Raw genomic sequence first — 25,506 nt, 5'->3', positions numbered from 1 at the left:
TATAAATATTAGCTCTTATCATTTAGGGGAGCTCAAAGCATTTTCCATACATTGTCATCTTGCCATTCAGAAAAAATAAACTGAGGCAAGTTAAAAAAAAAAAAGTTCTAATTGTATTAGAGGGCAAACTTGAATACATCTCAGATTCTGTTCCATCTCTCCCTACCAGATCCCACTTTTTTCCCAGGGTAACAAATTGTTCCTCTAAAGACTCAGGAACTAAAGATCTATAATAAATTTTAGTTCAAAAATTTAATAATTATAACTGGCAACATAGCACTTTATGGTTTACAATGCACTGTGTATGAATTAGTTCTCCCATAACCTGAGAGTTAAAAAGAAATATTATTTTCACTTTCTGATGAAGAAAGTGAGACATAAAAATGTTAAATGATTACCCATTGTCACATAAGAATGAATATCAAAGGGATTCAAACTCAGAACTCTCTTGATTGCAAATCCAGTATAGAAGGGATGAAATTAAAAGAAGCAATAGTAACAAAGAAAAATATATTTAAGAGGGTTATAACAGTGAGTAAAATAAAAAAACAGCAGTTTGCATGAAAAGCCTCCATCTCATACTCTTTTTGTCAAAGTAGCCCTTTTTCTAAATCCTGAAATCCCTTTTGTGTTTTGGGGGGGTAAGATAATTAGGTTCACCTTTATATAGCCTGAGTTTTAGGAAGAATTTTAGTGCCCCAGGGAACCAATATACACAAAAGAGAGTCTTCAAACCAGCTTTGTAATTTGTGTTGTAAAAATTGTACAAAAAGCAACTAAAATAAAACATACAATTATCAGTTACATAATTAATTTGTGCTTACATATGGACAGTATTAAATTGAATGCATACAATCAACAAAAAGTCAACTAAAACAAGAACAACAAAATCACTAGTACTGGTTCAAGTCAAAATTACAATTTGGAACTGCTAAACAAACTAACAAATTATTTTAGAGAAAAAGTATTAAAAGTGACAGAAGATTCTGTAATTTCCTTCCCTATTTCGATACCTCTGAATTGTATTTAACCAGTATGGCTCCTATATATCATTTATATTTCTTGAGTTAAAAAAAAGTCACATTACAAAGAACACATAAAATTCCAATAACAAAAGAAAAAAAGTTTCATTTCTCACAATTTAACTCTTCAAATTTTACTTGTAGCAAAACTTACTTAGTTTAAATTGATTTTGTTTGTAATTTGGTTTTTTATTGAGTGTGGCCATATTAGATTAATTTTCTTGAGCAAGAGAAGATCTTAAGTATGTTTTTATTAATTTCAGTTTACTGAAAGATATCTCACATGATGCTACAGTTGCAGGTAAGGTTAAAAGTATCCTCATTGATGTTTCTAGGCTTGTATAAGATTCAGTGAGTTCATATCCATGTATTTCAGTAGGTCTAATGTTACTGACTTCAGAATTGGAGGATTACTAGTGCCTGATGTTTATATCTTGCTGATAAAAGAGCTGCCTTTTTTTTTTTTTTTTTTTTTTTGGTCATTTCCATTATCTTGGCTCATAAATCAGTTAAATTCATTGAGAAAAATTTGCTTCTCAAAAGAAATTTACAATTAGTGGTAATTTCATTTTATTTGTTATACCATTAATCAAGTTGAAACAAAATTAAATCCTATATCTTTCTAATTTTAGCTTTATAGAACTATTGGACTGAAAGGTGATATATTTTTTCTTGTGACTCATAGACTTTCTGTTTACAACATAGAACTCTGAATAGACATCCATATTTTAAACCATTATCTAAGTGTTTTAAAGTATAGTCTAATGGATTTTCTCTCTCTCTCTTTTTTTTTTTGGACTCATGTGTCATTCTATTCACTTGAAACACAGTTATATTTTTATTTTGCAAGGCTTTGGCTATTTTATCCATATGGCTAAGAATATCAACCATGAAAATTATATGAAAAAGTATACTTAATTTATATACTATGTCATAATAGTGATTTTTCAACAATGGTAGTGGAACATTTGATATTTACACAATCCAGAATTCCGTGGATTTAGTTTGTCTTTACAAAGTACTTAAGATATAACTTCCCAACAGTTTTCATTTATGAATTGCTATGTCTTTTCAAGGTTATTTTCAAGATTAAAATGATATTCTATTTACTAAAAGGGATATTTAAAAAAATATAGATCTTTTAATCTGGTCTATCAAAAGATATCATTACTGGACTTATAAAAACTCAATGAGTAATAATGTACATGAAATTAAAATAACTGCCTAACACTATTTTAAATTCCAAAAAATATTTTAAATGCATTATCATAGGCTTGTTCTTTAGCTCTTTTTATATGAGTACTTTTGAAATTAGTGTACTCATTATTTTGGTGGTTGTACATATTTTTCTGATTTGTTTCAGTGCAACTAATAAAACTTTCTTCAGACTGCATCCAGCATCAAGATGGATATATCTAATAGTATGACTCATTTATCTGTGGTATAAAATGTCAGTTAAACTAAATGTTAGAGAAACTGGTTTTCTTTTTACCACAAATAATTTCCCACGATAAATAGTGAAATCTACTTATATTTTGTATTTTAGTTGACAAGAACTTTTATGGTTCTTTTTAAATAGTCCAGCATGTGCTTTTTTAATTTTTTTATAGCACTATCATAGTGACTTGTTAATTCAAGCAAATTTAGAAGTTTCCAGTTTCAGGACTACTGATTGTTTCTTTAGTCCGTCTAAGAAGAAGATTATTTTGTACAAAAGAGTAACATTTAAAATAACTCCAAAATAAGTTGCCATTTTTGTTTCTCAAACAGAGAAGCTTTTTCAAAAGCATTATGTATTACTTTACCATTTTTCTTTTTCATGAACTTGGCCCTGATATATTTCTAATCATTGAACTGTTTTTATTTTTTGCATATGTTTGATCATAATAAAAAAGAATCTTTTGAAAACTATATGCAAGTGAATAAAAAAAAATTCATCTACATTTCTGATTACCTACTACTTACAAATACTATCAGTGTTAGGAAGTTAAGTAAAAAAAAAAAAGAAGAATCAGAAAATATACATTTACCTTTTCAGTTTCTTTGATTGGATGCATCTTCAGTATCCCAAACCCCTAACCATGAATAATCTATAAGCCCCCATACATGGAGGTAGCTCTGCTCTGACTCTTCTCTTCTCTTGATGTACCCTCTTTTTTGGTGATCTCATAGGTTCAATTTTAACCTCCCAGATGTATATAACCAGCTCAGTTTCCTAACCTCTCACCAAATACCTGTTGGACATCTCTATTTGAATGCCCTGTAAGCTCCTTAAACTTAGCATGTCCAAAATGGAATTGTCTTCTCCTTGCTCAAAGCTGCTACTTCTTCAAATGTCTTTTTTTTTTTTTGAACGTGCCAACATCTTTTTGAAAGTCATCAGTATTTCACAATCTCAAGAATCCTTAACTCCTGCTTCACGAACCCTGTTCAGTTTTCAAGTCTTGTGCTTCTACTTCCCTTTGAGAATCTCTTGTTTTGTTTACTCAGACAGCCACTGATACAGTGCAGGTCCTTATGGCCTCTCACCTGGACTCTTTCAGCAGCCTCTAAATGGTTGTGACTTCTCTCCCCTCTCCATCTGGTTTTCTGCACGGTTGCTACAATAACATTCCCCAGAGTATGTCTGACTGTGCCACTTTCATGCTCAAGAAACCAAGGGCTCCTTGTGGCCTCAAGAAATTAAAACGATACAGATTCCTCAACTTGGCATTGAAAGTTCTTCATGGATAGACTCCAATGTATTTCCCCATAATTAGCCCAGAACCATCCTTTTTGCTGCTCCCTGCTCTCGTGGAAGCTGTCCTCTAATACCCTAGAATGTATTCCTTTCTTTCTTTTGCCTTATAGAAATACTTAAAAGCACATTTTATGTACTATATGTTCAGGAAAGTCCTAATTCCCCTGAGTCATTTGTACTAATTCAATTTCCCTCAAAGTAGCATGTGCTTACAACTGCGCACATATGTATGCTCCCCATAGAATTTAAGCTCCTTGAAAAAGAAGACTTTTTTTCCATTTTGTGTATTATTGTCATGTAGCACAGTAGCTTTAGCATAGAAAATATTTAATAAGTACCTATTGGTTTGGGTTATATCTTGGGATGTGGAATTCATCAAGTCAGAAACCTTGATGTGGTCTAGCCCATGGATGATCAGCATAATTCTTATGTAATTTCAATACTTGATGCAAGAGAAGGAAATAAACACTTAAGGACCAGTTATATGCCAGGCACTATGATAAGTGTTTTATAATATTCTCTTAATTGATCTTCACAACTCTGGGAGGCAGTTGAGGAAACTGAGGCAGATAGGTTAAATGACTTGCCTAGAGTCATCCAGTTAGTAAGTATGTGAGATGAATTGAACTCAGGTTTACCTAGCTGCCTCATGAAAGAGAATATAGGTAACAAGAATTTAACTGCTGCTGTGCTAACCTATTATCCTTAAACTTAAAATTTCCTTTTGTGATTTGCACATTAAATGTTGAGATTCAGATTTGGAGATTTTTCAGTTTTTAACAAGCCAAAAGTTATGAATGTTTATCTTTTGATTGAAAAATGTAGAAGCAATCTTCTTTCAAGGTTGTCTATGAAAAATTAACTGTTTATTTTAACAGATGGTAGTGTTTGTAGGTGGGCGTGTTTAGTTTCCTCAGCATTGCCTTCCACACTCCTTATGTCTTCTTAGTGGTTTCTGTTTCTTTTGGCGAAAACTTCATCCACTTGAAAGTCTTTAAGATACTGAAAATTACTTTTAATTAGATTACGAAGCAAAACAAATAATATGAAAAATGCCCAGCAATTGCTTTCCAAGGTCAAGGTTCTCCACCCCCATCCAGTTTTTCATATATTCCTACTCCCTGCCCCACTTCCATGACCATGGGAGTAGAAGGCCAGGAATTCTGTTGTTTCTCATAAACTCTTTCTCTCCTCCCCTTCTCTCTCTGTGTCCCTCTGTCTGTCTGTCTCTGTCTCTATGCAGGAGAAGAGCAGAGTAGTTCATTGAAATGGTTTGGGGATCAGGCTATAGTTTTGGGCTGCACACCATACCGATTGTTCTGATTCAACAGAATAAAAATAAAGTTCTACTTACCAGCTCAGGCACCAGATTGTACTGAAGAGTGATTATTAATGATCCTACTCCTGAAGGCAAATGAGTCATTTCAATAATTGAGACAATTTCCACACTTTTAACCTCCAGGTTAAAAGGGATAGTTTGCTATCTCATGCCTATTCTGTTTAAGTTCCAGGGTCCTCTATCTTTCCTTTTTCCAAGTAGCTGACTGATCAGCTTTAGTTCTCCTGCCTCAGACACAAATAAGCCTTTTGGTCAGAGGAGACAAATGAAATATTCTACTCCTATGTCATTGGGAAACACCATTTAGAGAAATCTGGGGTCACAGCTATTCTGAATAAGTATGTGAGGTGGATTGAACTTAGGTCTACCTAGCTGTCTCATGAAAGAGAATATAGATAACAAGAATTTAACTGCTGCTGTGCTAACCTATTATCCTTAAACTTAAAATTTCCTTTTGTGATTTGCATATTAGATGCTGAGATTCAGATTTGGAGATTTTTCAGTAATTAACCAGAAGTTATGAATGTTTATCTTATCCTTCAACAATTAAAAAAAAAGTAGGCATTTACTATAAATTATATGGGATACAACAGGACATTTGTAAGGATGAATTTTAAGTGTATCCATATAGAAATGGAGGAAGCTAGGAGGACTCAGTGGATAGAGCACTGGTCAAAAGTTAGGAAAGCCCAAATTGTAACATTGTGATCCTAGGCAAATTACTTAATCTGTTTGCCTTAATCCATTGGAGAAAAAAGAGGCAAAGCACTCCATATCTTTTCCAAGAAAACCCCATTGACAGGATTGGCATGTTATGGTCCACAGGGTCATGAAGATTTGGATACAGCTGAACAGCAGTGATACACATAAATGAATATATAACAATCACAGCTAGTTATCCCAGATACCAGTGCCCATACAGGTAGGTATATAGCACATAGAATTCACATTGGAATTACGTTCCATAATCATGCATATACTTGGAAAGAAAATATCTAGCACATAAATCCAAAGAACATGCGACCACATTATTTTACCACAGAGCAAGTACACAAATCTATGCAGTCCTGAAGTATGATATTACATGACAGGATTAAAGATACAAGCATGTACAAGAACTTTTTCTTATAGCAAAAGTTAATAATATGGCAATCACAGATATGGTTATAAACAAGTATACATTCCATGTGAAACCTATAGTCCAGTGTATTTCACAGGACCAGTTTCTGTTAATGTTAATAGAAGATGAGACTGCAAGTGCCAAACCTGGGTAAGCCACCAGGTGGCAGCTGAGCTTTGCGCAGCCCCAATTCACTCACTAAGAGCACATAATCACTCAAATGGGACTTGACTTTCTCATCCCTTGATTTCTTAGCATTTTACTGTCATCTCACCTGGCAAAGATAAAAAGTGTGGAAATTGTCTCAATTATTGAAATGACTCATTTTGCCTTCAGATAAGATTCTTACCTTCTTTCCAACTTAACATGAATAAATTACCTCCTGAAAGGATTACTTTTCCACATTATAGATTAGGATATATTTCTTGAATGATTTTTAAAAATAGCTTTAAAACTCCCAGCCAAATGAATTTAGCCTATCCTGTTATGGTGCGAAATCTTCATTTCGCTCTACCCAGAGTTTAGAACCTATATCAAATATGCTCTAATGTTTTTTTCCTAGGGAAATATTTATATACCTACTTTCAAGGCCTCCAAGGGGGAAAAAAACAAACAAACCAAGATTAATTTTACTACCATACAATCTTAGCCAACCAGCTAGTCTTCTAGAGCTTTAATGCAGAACTTTCCAAGGTAAAAAATAATCTCATTTCAGGAATCATTGCTATGAAACTTATCGGTTTCCTGCTCAGCATGTTTGTTATATACTATTCCTCCTCTAGCTTGTTTCTAATATATCTCTCATTACCCAGAATTGCTGCCAGGCTTAGGATGGGAGTGGCAGGTCCTCAGTCTAACAAACAGAGCTACCCACACGCACCATTTTGCAAGCTCAGCATATGATATCTCTGCTTTGTTTGCCATTTTCCTACCATAATGTATACTGTTCTCTTTCTCTCTTTTACATGACTACAGATAATAGGATTAGGCCACAGCAGGGATGGAGAATAACATGTCACTGTAGAAATATCAGAACTATATGGCTGGTGACTAAGCTAATTTATGATGATCCCAGGGCTAGCTCCAGTGTTAAAACTAATTATCTTTTGTAGATGATGAGGCAAGAGTTGTGGAGACGGGGTCAAGGATGTATGCTGTTCATTTCTAGTGGGGATCTGCTCAATTAAGGTCAGAGTAGGCTGGCCCTATGGCAGAGATTATTCTGATAAGAGAATCTTAAGATTAAACCCTGCTCTGACTTTCTTACTACATCCCTAAAACTATAGTTCATCAGCTCTTGTCAAGAGTAGCTAGCTACCCCTGTCTGGGCAAAAACGTGTTGTTTGCCATGTGCTTCTCTCAAAAACTGCCATTTTTTGCTCTTGGCAGGAAGAATCTTCTTTCCTCAATTTTCATGCTAGTCTGAAAGTATAAGGAAGACAAAGTGGGCAGGTAGGGAATATGTCTGATCACACTGCTGCTGCTCCGACAAGAATCTGTTCCTCTGTCCCTCAGTTTACCAGTCATCAGGAAGTAAATTTATTCTCTGAACCCTAGTCAGTAGATTTCTTGATTAAAAAACACCCTGCTTTATATGACTGTACACCCTGTATCACTCCTGCTAAATTTCATCTCCTGCTAAATGTAGTTTTTGTGCTCCATTATCCATTTGGAAATTTTTTTCTTCATTCCCAGATCCATATAACCTGCCCTCATCTCACTTATTTTTAAAATGTTGACCCTGTTGTTAGCAAGTTCTATTTTACCACTGTCTTCTGCCCTTGAATTTGTCCTGCCATTGCTTATCTCTTTCCAAAACCTAATCTACTATTAACTCTATACACACAACATGGAAAAAAAATTGAGACTTGGAGCGCTTCAGTTTTATATTTTATGATTTTCTCAACATCTTCCTTCATTCTCCTCTTTATTTCATCTCAGAAAAAATGGCCATTGAAAATTCATCTTCCTGTGTTCAGATCCAGCCTCAGACACTTAACTAGCTGTGTGACACTGGCCAAGTCACTTAACCCTGTTTGCTTTGGTTTCCTCATCTATAAAATGAATTGGAAATGGAATAGAAAATGGCAAACCACTCCAATATCTTTGCCAAAACAAACAAATAAACCAAAATCCTTAAACCTGGGGATCTTACTAGGATACATGTAGCCTAAGGAGGTCAAAGAAAGTAAAGTCCCATATATACCAAAATATTCATAATAGTACTTTTTTTGTGGTAGCATAGAACTGAAAGTAGATAAAAAGCATTTGGAAAACAACAAATCATGGTTATATATATATATATATATAATGGAATCTCATTAGACTCTAAGAAGAGATGAATATTAAAAATTCAGAAAAGAGATTTGTGAATTGATGTAATTCAAAGTTAGCAAAGTTAGCAAATGAAAAACAACATACATAGTGACCACAACAGAAATGAAAAGCATACTGGAACTGAAGAGTTTGTAATCATAATGGCCAGGCTTGGAGCTAAGAAAATTTCAAAAATTTAAGAAAACAATTTCTTCATTTCAGTGCTAAGGTCTATATACATGGAACTGATATGTTGCTTTGGCCAAACTATTTTTTTTTCTTTTTATTAAATTTCTGTTATGAGGAAAAGCTTACTGGGCAGTGAATAAGTGAGAGGATTACACTCAAAAATAAATATAATGTAAAAACAAAAGTCAATAAAAATAATACTTTCAAAATTTAACAGTAATTGTGACTCTCACTCTTACCAGAGTCAAGTTTATGTATTCATTTTTGGTAACATAAATGTAAGAATGGAGGTTTCTGTCCCAATTACTGTAAATCATGAATGTCCAGATTTCTTGATTGATTTAGTCAAAAGGTATAAATTGGGTGGAACAAATGTTAATCATTGTGGGAGGAGTGAAGTACTTGGGTCATTGAATGAAAGGAAATAATACTACGTAGGAAATAGTTTGTGATGTGGCAGAAATCGGACACATCTCTGGGCTTATGCATAACGCAGCCAACAAGTTCAGAAGAACCCAGTTCATCATCAAAGCAGTCAAGCTTCGGTAACTTTTAGATTCAGTAGCATCTTGAAAAGTCAGACTTTGTTATCTCTACCAGAGAGTACTGAAGGATTGGGGTAAGTGGGCAGTATCATACTCCCTCTCCCCCACTGACATAGACTGGACTAGTATAAAACAAATCCATAGCAGAGAGAAGCATATCAAACAAAAAGACTTGGATTCAGAAAGCTATCAAAGGAAATATAATTTCAAGGTATTGGAACCCTTAGAACCAGAAAAACAATGTTGTTATAAACTAAACTCAAGGGCTTTTTATAACCAGGAATTGTATTTACCCTTGGGCCAAACACATTATTTTCTTTTTATTAGTTTTCATTATTAACTTTATGTTTTAATTTCCATTTTTCCCTTTCTTCCTCCCCAAAATAGCAATCTGATATAGGTTATATACATGTATAATCACTTTGGTCATATTGTAAAAGAAAAATCAGAACAAAAGGGGAAAAACATGTAGAGATAGTTTTCAACATTCATCCTTGTAAGACTTTGTTCCAAATTTTTCTCTCTCTCTTCCCTCCACCCCTCTCCTCCAGACACCAAGTAACCCAATATCAATTAAACATGTGCAATTCTTTTAAACATATTTCCATATTATATTGTGCAAGAAAAAATTAAACCCAAAGGGGGGAAAAGCATGAGAAAGAAAAAACAAACAGATAAATAGGTGAAAATACTATGCTTCCATCCATATTCAGTCTTAATTCTTTCTCTGGATGTGAGATTATTAGTCTATTAGAATTGTCATGACTCACCACATTGCTGAGAAAAGCAAGACCATTATAGTTGATCATCATATATTCTTTTTTTTTTCATTTATTTTTAATACACATTGCTTTATGAAAAATGTTGGGAGAGAAAAATCAGAACAAAAGGGAAAAACCTTGGGAAGGGATAAAAGAAGAGAATATAACATGTGTTAATTTATATTCAATCTCCATAGTTCTTTTTCTGGATGTAGATGTCATTTTCTATCCAAAATCTATAGGGATTACCTTGGAGATCATCACATACTCTTGCTATTACACGGTGTTCTCCTGATTCTGCTCACTTCACTCAGCATCAGTTCATGTAACTTTTCCAGACTTTTCTGAAAGTCTACATGTTATTTTCTGCATATCATTTCTTATAGAATAATATTCTATTACATTCATATTCAGCCATTCCTCAGTTAATGGGCATCCATTCAATTTCCAATTTCTGTCCACTACAAAAAGCATTGCTATAAACATTTTTGTATATATGAGTCCTTTTCCCTCTTTTATGATCTCTTTTGGAATAAACACCCACTAGTGACACTGCTAGATAGCTCTTTGGGCATAGTTCCAAATTGTTCTTTAGAATGGTTGGATCATTTTACAACCCCACCAACAATTTTCTAATCATTTCTTATAAAACAATAGTATTCTATTACATTCACATGTAATTGTCCATCCTTTCCTCAATTGATGGGTATTCCCTCAACTTCCAGTTCTTTGCCACCACAAAGAGAACTGCTATAAACATTTTTATATGTCCTTTCCCCTTTTTTATGATCATTGAAATATAGACCTAGTAGTAATATTGCTGGATCAAAGGCATAGTTTAGGCATAGTTTCATTTCAAATTGCCCTCCAGGATGGTAGGATCAGTTTATAACTCCACAATGCATTAGTGTTCCAATTTTCCCACATTATCATTTTCCTTTTCTGTCATATTAGCCAATTTGATAGGTAAGAGGTATCAGAATTGTTTTGTATTTCTCTAATCAATAGTTTTCATAAATGGCTTTAATTTCTTCATCTGAAAATTGCTCATATCTCTTACCTTTTATCAATTGGGAAATGACTTATATTCGTATAAATTTGACTGTGTTTTAGAAATGAGGCCTTTATCAGAAATACAGCCATACATATTCTTGACACATGTATCTTAATATCATTGTACTTTAAACTCTCTTCCCCCAAACTCTGGGACAATAAAGAGTGCCATAGACTTTTTGGGGGGAAATATTTTAAACCAGTTATTCTTAGTGAATTAATAAATATCTTTTTTCTAAGGGAATTTACTAAGCACATAGGTTTACTTCAAATTATCAGGTGTATGACTAGTAGAAATCCATTGACCAATGATGAAACCCTAAGGAAGAAATTGTAAGCTAGAGGAAATAGACCCAGAAGATAAGCTTCATTCAGGTACTAGAGAGATCATATTCTGATCCCTTGAGCTTTATGCTCATATCTCTGGGTCATGAATAGACTTTTTAAAGGACTTGATTTACTACCTCATACATGTATCTGGGGTAGTTTATGCAAGGTCAAGTAAGCCCCTTATACACTAAAGTCTCTCCCATGATATACAGTGGGAAGAAGGAAGGAAAACATGGTAAAGCACTTTACAAGAGGGAAATTTAACAGTTTCTAGTGATTTTACTTCATTTTATTTTAATAAACTATGTGGTTATAATGTGGATTGCCTGCATAAAATTAAAAGGTTGTCTTCTTGGGGAGAGAGGATTTTACAAGTAATTGAGATACTGTAGTAGGAATGTTATATCATTTATCCATTAGATGGCACTACACTCAACCAACCCAGTTTTTTTTTTTGTCAGAACAGATTCTGGGCTGCAGGATTTCTGTGGACCAACAGATAGCTTCTCTGCTTATAACTTAGTTTTCCTCATTCCTACCTTCCATTCCAAACATACAGATTATAATACACTGATAATTGTATTTTTTTAAAAAAACTTTTTTCTTTTTTTGTGGGAACTGGATTTTTACTATGACTTTCCTGGGGGTCCCTTTCAGGAAATAATTGATGAAATCTACTTTTTCCCTTTGGCTTGAATAGATTTAAAGTTTTCATTAGTGATATACTTTGCCCTTTGGTCCTAATAGAACTGTATAATTTTCATTTATGATTTTTCCAACAATATCGTTTTGTAGGCTATATTTTTTATTCTGATTTTCAGAAGTTCCCATCATTCTTGTTATCTCTCTTTGACTTGTTTTCCAAGTTTTTTTTTTTTAATATCAGATATATTACATTTTCTTCTTTTTTAATTCCTTGATTTTATTCTTTCATGGAGTTACTGATTTCCATTTATTTTATTCTAGTTTTCAGGGTTTCTACTTCTTCAAAGCAAATTATTCCTCCAATTCTTATCCCAACAATCTGAAACCTTCAAACCAGATTGCTTTTTTTTGCCATTCTGATTGATCAGTTTCAACCATATATAAGTTATTCATTTGGAGGCTTTGAAATGGTTCTTTGTAAATTTTGATAATCATCTTTTCCTACATAATTCTTTAAATTTCAGTTCTTCAGATAATGGCCAGTTGATAATAACTACTTTCTTTTCAGATTTGTACTTACCCTCTGCTGAGACACTGTGTTACCCAAATACTTGACAGAGGCACTGAAGAATAGTGCTTGTCCTTTGACAGATTCAGACCAACTAGGTAACTGTCATCTTCTTTAGACATGTTCTGAGGTCTCATGGTCCCTAGATTTGTCTCATAACATTTTCCAGACATCTCCACACCATATTGCTTGTGGCTCCAGCCTGTCCTTTCCCATTCAGTTCTATCCAACCCTAAGTATATATATATTGTCTTCTCCAATTAGAACATATGATAGATTTACAGCCAATATGGCTGCCTGACCAAAGGCAAGCAACACGGTATCCTTATATCTACTCTAGGATTTTGAATAGTGTTGAAAGGAGGAAGAGTGAGTAGAATTTATTTCTTATAATTAGGGTATATGAGAAGAAAACCATACAAATATGAAGGAAAAAGTAGAGGGAATGCATATTACATAAACTTCATTCTTATCTGAAATGGACAAAGGCACAGTAACATGTAGAATATTTTGTTTACTTATTTTAAAAAGTAAGCAACATAAAATGGATGGTTTCATATAGAATTTTTTTGTGTTCTGTGTATGTGGAAATATTCTTTTTGGAATAAAACTTTTGAAAAAATAATGTAAACCATTTGAAGGCAGCAATCATCTTACTTACATATTTGTGACTAGCATTTAGCATAGTATGTAGCACATAGACTTAATAAATGCTTTTTTGTTTATTTATTCATGTATAATAATAAACATGTCTTCCTGACAGTATAACTTTTGTTAGGTCTTTTCTCATCTCTTCTAATATTTTTCAAAGATCATACAGTTTATACAGAATTAAGAGACAGCACTTCTTCTGTTGAATAGCTAACCATTTTTTCCACAAGCCATGGAAAAATGAGCAATGCTTCTAAAATTCCTTAGGTTATATTCTCAAACTAGTAAAATCCAGCTGGGCAAGAGAATCAGGGAGGTAGAGTGGATGGAAGGCTGGATTCAAGCTCTGCCTCTGACCCTGGACAAACAGGAAGCTCTCAGAAGACTCTTTTAAGTCACTGAGAGATATCAGGCTACACTGGTGAAGGGAGTTTCCACAACAGAAATTTCCATAACACTGAAAATTCCCAGTTTGTACTAAACAGTGTCTTACTGTGGATGTTCTGCAACAAGCCATTGGGTAACTTTAATTAAATTATTCTTGCTAATTAAGCACAAAACTGAGGTGTTTCTATGTGCAAAAAGAATGCATAGTTACATTGCTTTTCTATCAAGAATAGTTGTAGTGCTTCTAAATGTTTGGGATAGTAGGAGGTGTTGCTTAGCTGCTTTAAAAAGTTGTAAGATGGACAACTATTTATCTTAAGTTAGAAATTGTCTAAGACTTGACTCTTTTCAACCATGAAATGATTCAGGCCAATTCTGATAAAATTGCAACATAGCGAGCCATATGCATCTAGAAAGAGAGGATGATGGGGATTGAGTGTGGATCAAAGCATAGTATTTTCACCTTAGTTGGTGGTGGTGGTGTTTTGTTTTGTTTTTTTTTCTTTTTGATCTGATTTTTCTTGTGTAGCATGATAAATGTGGAAATGCATTTAGAAGAAGTACACATGTTTACTTTATATTGGATTACTTGTTCTCTGGGGAGAGAAGAGAGAGAAGGGAGGGAAAAAATTTGTAACACAAGGTTTTGCAAGGGTGAATGTTGAAAACTGTCTTTGTATATATTTGGAAAATAAAAAAGTTATTATTAAAAAGAAAAGAATTTTAAAGCTTGGGGGAAAAGAAGAAATTGGCCAAGAACGATTGTTCTGCATAGGTGGAGAGAGTTTCTTTACTTGGAGTGCCGTATATGCCAATGAAATCACAAGTTTGGACTAGAAGGGGAAATGTTTAGAGGGCATTATGCAAGAGTGGATAGAGCTCATGTCCCAGTCACGATGATTCAGGTTCATATTCTGCCTCCCATACATACTTGGCTGTATGTCTCTGGGAGTTAATTCTCTCTCCTAGGCAATGTTCTATGTGTTACAGATCTTCAATTCATATAAAAATGCTCCTATCTACATTGTTATGGTATTTTCTTCTATACCATTAAAATTCCAAGTCCAAAATTGTGGAGGTTTTTAGAGAAGTGGTTCCCTTGTATTTTAAAAAAATGCATAAAAACATTTCATTTTATTTTTTTTTTCCTGAGACAATTGGGGTTAAGTGATTTGCCCAGGGGTCACACAGCTAGGAAGTGTAAGTGTCTGAGACCAGATTTAAATTCAGATCCTCCTGACTTCAGGGCTGGTGCTCTATCCACTGTACCACCTAGCTGCCCTGAAAAAAAAAATTATTAAAAAAAACAAATATGTCAAAAACTTGTATCATCAGAGAAAAATGCATGTGTTCACTTTTGCACTCCCCAAATGGCCTGCCTTGGAACAAAATCTCACCTACTTTGTCTTAAAATTTGTGGTTCTTCCCTTGAGTCAAATTTGTATTCTACATTAATTCTTCTTGCCTGATCTTTTCTAGTTTGCCGAATGTGCCTCCAAGAACCAGGAGATCCTGAAAAGCTGGGGGAATTTCTGCAAAGAGATAACCTCCGTATCCATTATTTCTGTCTTGTGAGTATATTCCCTTCTCTCCTTTAAATTCCCAGTGATTTTTGTTTATTATTCCTCACTTATTTACCATGCCTCATTATATACTTGATCCCATTATGCTAGCTTTTTCCTTGCTTCCTCAGTTTAAGAAGTGGTAGAAAATCTTCTGGCCTTGTGTTTAAGTCCTTTAACATTTTATTAATTATGTGAGCAAATGATTTGACCTCTCAGTGCCTCATTTTCTCAACTGTAAAATGAGTATTATAATATCCATGCCAGTACTGCCCTCTCATGGTATTATTTCAAGAACAATGCTTTATAAACTTTTAAAGATCTTATTATATATATTCATATGCATTATTATCTATCATTATATACAATAATAATAAACCCCATCACCACATCCTGCTATCTTGTTTTTCATTGATGATTGTAGTATATCTGTTCTATGGCCCCTCAGATACTGTCCAGTGGGTTGCCCCAGCGGGGCCGGGCCAGTGATGGCTTCCATGGATTCTTACCTGAGGACATCAAAAAGGAGACAAGCCGTGCTGCTAGGAAGGCTAGAAACCCAGAAATAAGGGCCCCTGCCCCTTCTCTGTCCCTTTCCTTCTTCCCTCGCTGGGTCCAGGGTACTTTTGGGGCACGGTGCCTTTCCTGTCTGCTCCAGATTCTGGTGGGCTGAAAGTCCTGAGTGAGAGGGAGCAGCCTTCAGCGCAGATAGACCCTAGAGCTTTCTCAGGCAATGAGCCTCCCCCTGACAGGCAATGGGGTTGAAGGCTGTTGGCTCTCTGCCATTCCTAGCGTTCTTGGGGGCTGTGGTTTCTTTTTTCTGGGGCTGTGAGCACTGTCTGGGGTCTCAATTACAGACCTGCTTTGTGTGCAAGAAAAAGGGAGCTGCCATCTTCTGTCAGAAGGAAAGGTGCCGAAGAAACTTCCACTTACCATGTGGCCGGGAGAGAGGCTGCATCTCTCAGTTTTTTGGAGAGTACAAGTGAGTGTTTGGGAAGAGTTGGAGCTGCCCATTGCGATGGGCCTGGTGGGTGTGAATCCATCCTTGGATTGGTTCAGCATTGTTGTTTGGGGGTGAATGCGCTTCCAGCCAGTGAGGCCTTCCCTGCTGATGTCACACGTCAGACCCTTAGCCAGACCTCCAAGGGTGCTCACTTGGCTTCAGGCCTTGTAGGAAATGGCATGACATACTTCCAGAAAAACTGGGCAGTCCCTCTACTATAGACTCACTGATTGGTATGTAGCAATCACAGTAGTAGCTATGACCTCCCATATTGGAGTTGTATTCAGCACACCCGACAAATAGATGACATACAGAAACATGTAGCAAAATTGCATGTAGTCGGCCAAACCCCAAAGTCACATAATGCACTTCCCACCACGCTACACGTCAGGTTGCTGTGGTACACAGTATCATATGTCAAAGTCACTTGCAGAATATACACTGTCTACCTTCCATGAATACACATTGTCTGACTACATGTATATATGTATAATCATCTTTCTCCTTATCCACATGACATCATGTATCAGCTGGATCACTGACCAGTCAAGTCAGCTACTCCCATGGTGGGTGACTCACCGTCCATTCTTCAACCTTTGCATCCTCAGACCCACTGACCCTCTGTGTCTCAACCAAGCTGCTATTTCTAGCACCTAATGAGTCAGATTCTATATGTGGCTTTTCTTCCTTGGAGCTTTCACAATTGGAGCATTAGGCAGAAAAAGGGCAGCTACTGAATCCATTCCTTCTTTCTTATCTCAGCACAGGCACAGATGGTAAGAAGGCCCCATGTTTTTCTGTCCCATGAGAAGGTAGGTTCTTCATCATCCAAATTGTTATTTCAAATCTTTCCTGGACCATCTTCTGGCTCCAACTGTCCATCTGCAATTGGTAGATGCACCATGCTAGGACTTTTCTTGACTGGTTCTACATTTCTTTTGTCCTCCTGGTTGCCAGGGAGTTCAACTAATAATTCTCCTGTGGGCAATAATATCCTTTTGGATGGGCCCCAAGCATTCTTTTGGGCTTTGTAGTAGATTAGCAAATTTCCTAGACTCTGGGGAGTACTTGGTGTGGGATAGCTCTGCATTGGTATTCACTACCTTGTGCTTTCTCTGGGTACCAAGACCTCATAGCATGCCTCTTCCCCTCAATGGAGTTCTTGACAGTTAAACCATTATTTCCTCCTTTTGAAGCTCAGTCCATTACTTGATATTAGGCTCATCTGCCAGCCAAGAACCATATTAGTTGTGATTCTATTCATCATCTTCATCTTCTGAAATTCCAAAGCATGGATCAAGAAATAAGTGTATTACTCAAACTTCAGCAGGCACAGATGGTGTCATTCTTGGTGGCATTACATAAATGAATTAGAAAGACCACATTCTAATTCCACCAAGATTTCCATGCAGGCCTCAGGGTCCTCAGTATGTTTAGCAGGTATGATGAAAACAAATCTCTTTGAAGGTGGTAATTGCAGACTTCTTTTAATGATGTTTACCACCAGAACTTATACCTCCTTAGTTAACTTGTTCTCAGGATATCAGCCTTAATGAAAAATAGAATGAGGGCTCTTAAATGTAGTACCTTTCTTTGCTAGGATGTATTGTGACTATCTTGTAGTGATATCTATTCAAACTATATGTAGAACCCAGACATGATCAGTAATGTCACTGTGTTCTGAATTCTCTGAAAAATTTGGGGCTTAGCCCTGAGTTTTTTGAAAAATATATTCCTAATTAAATACTCCTTGTATAGAATATTATGTTTTAAGTAACTTAAAAAGTTTACAAGGATTAAATGTTTGCTTCATTCTCTGACCTTGAGTTATGAACAGCTGGCATTCTTTAACAACTGTTTAAAACCAAGTCGGTGCTTTCAGAAATGAGGAAATATAGGAACTGGCTAGTTTGGCTTTACGATAATAAAATGCTAGTGAGAAGCAATAAGACCATTTAAAAAAGATATTTTTGTTGGTTTACTCAGGTTTTATGTCATCTTCATTTCTGAATATATTCTCTCCATACCTTTTATCTAAAATATCAAACCTTTTAAGGAAGATTTTTTTTATCGTTCTTAGTTTTTACATTATTATAGTCAGCAGCTATATATTTTTGGTTCTGCTTCATTCTCAACTCCATATGAGATTTTTCATATTTTTCTGAAATTCTTTATTTTTGCCTTTCCCATCAGTGCAGCTATTCTATTACATTTATGTATGACACTTTATTTAGCCATCCCTTAGTCAATGGACAGCTACTTTGCTTCCAGTTCTTTGCTACTACCAAAAAAAATGCTTTGAATATTCATTCCATCTACCTTTCCAGACACATACAGGAACTATATGAGCACAATTGCAAAGTATTCGTTGTGCAAATAAAGACAGATCTAAATAATTGGAGAAACACTTATTGTTCAAGTAACTGGAATTAAAATGGCAATATTTGATTCAGTTCCATATCAACCAAATCCCAAAAGATTACTTTATAGAACTAGAAAAAATTATAACAAAGTTTAGCTGGAAAAATAAAAAGGCAAAGAATCTCAAAAGAATTAATGAAATAAAATGGGAAAGAAGGGAACCTAAGATATCTCATCTCATGCAGTACTAACAAAGTCCTAATTGTCAAAACATTTTGATACAGAAGTTGATCCTTGGAACAGATTAGGTACATAATATATAGAAGTAAACAAGCATAGTAGCCAAGTGTTTGATAAATCTCAAAGATCTCAGATATTGGGACAAACATTCAGTATTTGACAAAAACCATTGGGAAAATTGGAAAGAAATGTTAGAAACAGTGTGGACCAACTTCTCACATTGTATACCAAAATAAGCTCTGTTTAGGAACATGTCTTAAAGGTTAACATTATAAACATATTAGAGGAGGAAGAAATTAACCTGTCAGATCTATGAATGTAAAACAGTTTAAAAAAATAGAGTGAAATTAACAAAACCAAGAAAACAATGTATACAATAAATATTGTAAAGACAAACAATCTTGAAAGACTTGGGAATTCTGATGAACACAATGACCAACCACAATTCCAGAGGACTTAAGACTCCAGATAGATGGACACAGATTGAAGATTGAAAGTTGTTTGTTTGACATGCATGGCCAATGAAGGAATTAGTTTTGCCCAACTTAAAATAAAATTTTACCAAATTTTACTTTTAAAAAATACAAACATAAAAATGTTTTTTTACATAAAACCAAAAAATGTTTTAAAAGATTTTTATATAGAACAGGCCTAGAAACAGTCCTGTTCTGTACTTCTATTATTAGAATTCCTCTCTTCCTCTGTTACAGATCATTTTGTGAAAAACATCGCCCAACACAGGATATTCAACCAGAGAAACCGGCAGAAGAGGACTGTATCTTGTGTTGTGAAAGCTTATCTGGAGGAAATAATGATAACATTCAGAGTCCATGTTGTAGTCGTATGATATACCACCGAAAGTGCATACAGGTGGGGAGCTTTACCTGCCTTAGGCTCCCCCTGAGGTCACTGTCTGATCTGGAAGCAAAAGCATCCAAGTGAATGCCCAGGTAAACATCAGCCTTCTGCCCAACTCTGGAGGCCTGTGTGGTTTTGGCCCAGACCTAGCAGTATAGATAGGAGTCTGGGCGGGTCAGGGAACAGTTTTAGGAGCTTCAGACTTTGGTCTCTAAGACCCACACATAGCCAAACTATTTCCAGGACCATGCCAAAAGTTTAAGAGAGATGCTTAACCAAACAGATTCACAGGATAATCCAGAACCAGCTCAGGCTCCAAAAATGAAAAGAACAGGAACTACAGCCATACAGGTAGTTAGTCCCAGTGAGAACCATAACTGCACAGGCCTCCAGGATTAGGGATGAAAGCTGATATTAGCTAGGGCATTACTTGGGCACCCTTGTTTCTAGGTCAGACAGTTGGGCTTCTAACATATGCACTTCATCCCACCCAAATTCTTAAGGGTAGATCTTAGCTAAGATTCTTCCCATTTGTGACCAGCTTCACCAAGTGCCCAACCTAGATCTTGCAGCAGGCTATTATTGTTCTAATGTGGTGGTTCTAGGGTATGTATATGTATGGAAGGTGTTTATGAGTCTTTACCCCTGTTTCTTTTACAGAAATATGCCCATTCATCAGCAAAGCATTTCTTCAAATGTCCTCAGTGTAATAATCGAGAGGAATTTCCTAAAGAAATGTTAAGAATGGGAATACATATCCCAGACAGGTAACAGGAACTCTTTAGACAGAAACCTAGTACAGAAGCAGATGTCTAGAGGGCAGTATAAGAGATTAGGAGGTAGCATAAGCATATATACTGCATTGAAAAAGGCTTTGATTAAAGAGAAGGAACAACTATTTTGAAATGATTTGCACAGTGACTTTGAATTATTAGATTTCTTAGATTCTGGGGTGATACTGATCAGTATGAATGGGATAAATCATTTTATTCCCACTCATGGGGTTTTGGGTATAGATTCTGCCCTCCCAGCCCTTCTCCCAACTATTGTAGTATTTTTTTCAGCAGGCATTTACCTCTTTTCTCAGTTCTTTCCCCATCTGTCTGACTACTACTTTTCAGTCTCCTTTGCTGGATCATCCATGAAACATCATCCATGTCCCATTCCCTGTGTGTGGATATATGCCAAGGTTTTTCTCTTCCTACATTGTTTCTCTTATTGGATCACATAAACTTCCAAGAATTCACTTAGCATCTCTATGAAGATGACTTCTAAATTGACATATCCATTCCTTATTTCTCTCCTCAACTCTAGTCTCATATCACCAATAGCCTGTATTTCAATGTGGATGACCTGTAGGCCTCTCAAACTCAACATGAACATGTATAAACAGAATTAATTAATTTTCCCCTTTTTCCTATCATTCTTCCTTCTCTATTTTTGTGCAGAACACTATCATTCTTTGAATCATCCTGGTTCACAACTTAGGAATTGTCCTTAATTTTTCATCCCTACTTACCCAACTACACTTAATTGAATCTTCCTCTACAAAATCTCTGGATTTCATACAATCCTAATTCAGACCCTCATCATTTCTCCTTTGGACTCCTGCAACTGCTTTCTGATTGGTTGCTGAACTTCCAGTTTCTCCTCTCCAGTCTATCATCCAAACAATTACCAAATTGATAGTTATAAAATACAGCTCTGTTCATGTCACTCCCTTCCTCAAAGAGCTTTGGTGTCTCCTTATTATCTCTGTATAATACAAACTTCTGCTTTATACTTAAAGCCATTTAGCTCTACTCTCTCTCTCTCTCCAGAGTCACATTATTGACCCTTAAGCAAGGGTTTTTCCTGCACATTAGCCTATTGACTGTTCTCTAACCTACTTCCTTTCCTATCTCTTACCTCCATACCTTTGCACTGGCTATTCCTTGTACCTGGAATGTCCCATTTCTTTGCTCATTTCTGATTCTTTAGACTCTATAGCTCTATGTAAAACTCAGCTAAAATTCTACTTCTGATAGGAGGTCTTTTCTTTTCTCAACCCCAAATTACTTTGTATTTATCTTGGATATATTTTATATTTGTGTACATGTTATTTCTTCCAAGTAGAGTGTAAACTCAGAGGATAAGGATGAATGAACATTCTTGTCTCTGTATTTTCCCTGCCTAGCATAGTGCCTGATACATGGTAGGCATTCAATAAATGCTTGTTAAATTGAATTGTTTTCTGTGTGTATAGCACCTTGCTTCACTTCAGCTCCTGGCTCCTGGCCAAGTAGCCAGAGATTCCGAACCTTTGTACACTAGGTATCCCTTGATCACCACTTCTTCTCTCTCTGCAGAGATGCTGCTTGGGAACTTGAGCCAGGAGCTTTCTCAGAATTATACCAACGCCATCAACATTGTGATGCTCCAGTTTGCCTTTATAAAGATGGCAGAGACAACTTTGAGAATGAAGGGTAGGTACAAAGCTACTTTATGGTTTGTAAGTCCCTTATATTACTATTTTTTGAAATTTATCTTCAGTTCCAGAAGCATAAAATTCAACTCATTCCCCAAGCTTCACAGCCTCTTCCAGGATGTTCACAGCCCATTAGGGCAGTGATCCAAAGATCCAAAGAATCTGAAACTTTCAGAGACTCTATAAATTCAAAATTAGTTTTTATTTCTAATGTAGTACATACTTGTAAATGTCACTCACATAAACAAAAATTCTTTGGACAGATCCTCAATAATATTTAATAGTATAAAGATACTGAGAATAAATATTGTAAAGCCACTGCACTAGAGACCAGGATTCTTAGGTTTCATTCCTACTTTCATCACTGGCAGTTACTTAACTGTCTTTTGATATGTCTTTTTACTTTATTGTGCTATTTCATTTTTTGTTCATTGGTGAGATTTTCTTTCTAACCCAGTCTTAAGAATGGGTACCACTTAACACCCCCTTTTTGATTCTCCTTCTAGGAGGTGGAGCCTTATTTTGTGTACTACTTGTGGATCCCAAGGAACCCACAGAAATTGTTCCTCTCTTAGAAGCAACTCTAAGAAGTGGGAGTGTGCAGAGTGTATATCAACAGGTATGACTGAACATCAGAATTCTTTTGTTCTGGGGATAAAATAAATTTTGGTCTGAACAAAAAAACTAGGAAGTGCTAGAAAGGAAATAAGAACTGATGATGAGACCAGGGGACTTGAGGTCCATAATCCTTTAGTTCTCCTCAGTGGCTACCTGAGAATTTGTTGACCAATTTTGGAGACTGCAAAAATTGGGTTTTCATTTCACACAATCTCTCTTTAACATAGGCTGTATATTTAAAATCTTAGGTGAAATCCCTGGTTGCAGTAAAACTCTAAGTCCCAGAAAGGATTTTTACAGAGAGACGGGGCAAAATGGTTCCCAGGAAGAAGATCCAGGGCCTTCTCTAAGAGAAAGGCCAGGACCCTCCTTTTTACAAGAAAGTTCAGAGATCTCCTCTCCAGAAAAGACAGAACCTTCCTGTTGGGAAAGGAGAAGATCCACATGGCGAGCAAAACGCCTCAAAATCTCCAAATACCGCAAAAAAAAAGAGTAATATTTCATCAGGGGAAGATACCAAGCAAACCAGGTATATCTGTTTTTTTCCTTAGCATTTGCTGAGAAATAGGATCCCTGGGTTCTGGGAAGAGGTTGGAAAACTATAAATTAAATAGAGCTGTCCAGGCAATAGTTCCCCTGAATTCTAAGGGGAGGGGAAGAATTAGGGAAGAGAGGATTCTAAGTTCAAAAAGGGGAGCAACTATATACTTTATATAGATTTTTGTTATAGAAGTTATGGCCCTCAGAGTACTTCTAATTTTTTTCTCCCTTACTTTCAGGGATTTCTTTCTCTTCTTCTCCTACTGTGATTTTTCCAGTCATTCTGATCTCGTCTAATTCTCCTCAATCTTTTCTTACTTTAAATTCTGTATGTTAATATGTAAATAAACTTGATTTTCTAAAATCACCTCTGAGTAGCTACATATGCTTTGCTTTGGGATTTGACTGGGGGTCCCTTCCTTAGAGGGTAGAGTATGAGCACATTAGCTCTTCTAATCTCTGTAATTTAATGAATTTATTTTATTTTTGGGGACTACAATTACTTAGGTTCCTGCTGGACCACCAAACAGACAAAGCAGTTGCCTGGTGACACTAAGTAGCTTGGATTGACATGCACTGGTCAAATCCAGAATTAATACAGGTAATGAATTGGGATGTTGCTCAAAATATTAAAATATGAAATTTCCTAACTGTATTTTTCATCATTATTGTGACTTCTACTCCTGTCGTCCCTCATTTCTTTCTCAGACCATCCACTCTGCATTGACTACTCTTTTTTCCCTTTCCCATCCAGACCTCATGATAAAGCATTTCAACTCTGCCCTGTCCTCTGCACTTGAATTCCTTGCCCCTTTGTCCTATTGCAGATCATGTTGCTAAAACCTAACATTGTATTGCTATTGTCTTTAATGTCCATTGCTATTAATGTGCTGCTGAAAGGAGCTAGAGAATATCACAAAACTATGCTGATGAGGATTATTACAAATTTATACTACATAATCTCAGATAGCAAGACAATCCTTTCATGCCTTCCCATTCAATACAGAAGCTATTCCAAACTTTTTTCATGCCTCCCCAAATCTACCCTAGCAACCCTTCCTCATAACCTCTCTGCTGAGAATTTTCATACTTCACAAAACTGCGGCCATTAAGAGTTTCCTCTTCTCTCTTCTTCTTCATACTATTGCTCAGACATCTTCCCCCTACTCTTTCCTACTTCACCTCAAAGCTTACATAAAGAAATTACCATCTTCTTTTTGCCAAAGTAAACCTCACTCCATTTATCCATGATCCTGTACCCTTCCATATGCTCCCACAGATTTCCTTCATTCCCTCTCTTTAATCTATCCCCATCTATTGACTCTTTACATACTGTCTCCTAACATACCCACCTTTGGTTAAAAACCCCTCCTGTGGTCCTATCCTCCCTGCCAGATTCTGGGTTAATCCAGCCTCATTCAGCTGAAAGTACACACACACACACACACTCTCTCTCTCTCTCTCTCTCTCTCTCTCTCTCTCTCTCTCTCTCTCTCTCTCTCTCTTTCTCTCTCTCTGTCTCTCTCTCTCTCTCTCTCTGTTTCTCTCTCTCTCTCTGTCTCTCTCTTTTTGTTCCTGTCTGTCTGTCTCTCCCCCCACCCCCATCTTCCAAGGTTCATCTATCATATCTGTGCCCATGATTCCCAGATCTTCATATACAGCCATGGTCTCACTTTTGAGCTCCAATATATCACTGACTACATCTTAAACATTTCAGGTTGGATGTTCCATAAGCATCTGAGATTTGGCATGTTATCTTTCCCCTCATACTTTTCCTTTCCAATCAGAAATCATGTCATCTTCAACTTTTCACTTCATTTTCCAGTTGTTGTAAAATCTTGTCATTTTGCCTTTACAGTGTCGTGTGTGTGTGTGTGTGTGTGTGTGTGTGTGTGTGTGTGTGTGTCCTTCTCTCCACTCAGATAGCCACCACTCTTAAATGGGCTTTCATCATCTCTCTCCTGCACTATGGCAAGTAGCCTAATGGGTCTCCTTGTCCCAAGTCTCTCTTCTCCACTCCACTAAGCTACCAGAGATATCTTCCCAAAGCACAGGTATGACCCTGTTGGTTCCCCCTCTACTCAACATCCCTCATGCAGAAGTTCTCAAAGTGGGGTCCAGGGATCCCTAGAGTCTCCAGAATCCTTTCATGAAGTCTTCAAGGTCAAAGCTATTTTCATAATACTGAGAT

The 25,506-nt window shown here is 36.0% G+C and overlaps 1 protein-coding gene across 6 annotated transcripts in view; it reads left to right on the top strand.

Moving 5' to 3' along the window:
- The window catches only part of PHF7 (PHD finger protein 7), a 30,758-nt gene extending 6,793 nt beyond the window's left edge, over positions 1-23,965 (top strand). Inside the window, exons 2-12 of one of the 6 annotated variants that reach the window (XM_051985182.1) lie at positions 1,286-1,323; positions 12,629-12,726; positions 15,146-15,237; positions 15,653-15,778; positions 16,086-16,210; positions 19,543-19,702; positions 20,351-20,457; positions 22,039-22,155; positions 22,664-22,776; positions 23,024-23,304; positions 23,823-23,965. In XM_051985182.1, coding sequence (XP_051841142.1) covers positions 15,154-15,237; positions 15,653-15,778; positions 16,086-16,210; positions 19,543-19,702; positions 20,351-20,457; positions 22,039-22,155; positions 22,664-22,776; positions 23,024-23,271 — 1,080 coding nt within the window. In that variant the 5' untranslated portion in view covers positions 1,286-1,323; positions 12,629-12,726; positions 15,146-15,153 and the 3' untranslated portion in view covers positions 23,272-23,304; positions 23,823-23,965. Of the gene's footprint in view, positions 1-1,285; positions 1,324-12,628; positions 12,727-15,145; positions 15,238-15,652; positions 15,779-16,085; positions 16,211-19,542; positions 19,703-20,350; positions 20,458-22,038; positions 22,156-22,663; positions 22,777-23,023; positions 23,305-23,554; positions 23,683-23,822 lie in introns of those variants that run through there. The other 5 variants (XM_051985188.1, XM_051985156.1, XM_051985172.1 and 2 more) reach the window with 5 other exon arrangements.
- Positions 23,966-25,506: the final 1,541 nt, after the last annotated feature.

Source organism: Antechinus flavipes, chromosome 1 (genome assembly GCF_016432865.1).
Source record: "Antechinus flavipes isolate AdamAnt ecotype Samford, QLD, Australia chromosome 1, AdamAnt_v2, whole genome shotgun sequence".
Classification (NCBI taxonomy): domain Eukaryota; kingdom Metazoa; phylum Chordata; class Mammalia; order Dasyuromorphia; family Dasyuridae; genus Antechinus; species Antechinus flavipes.
This window is presented reverse-complemented; position numbering and strand designations above follow the sequence as displayed.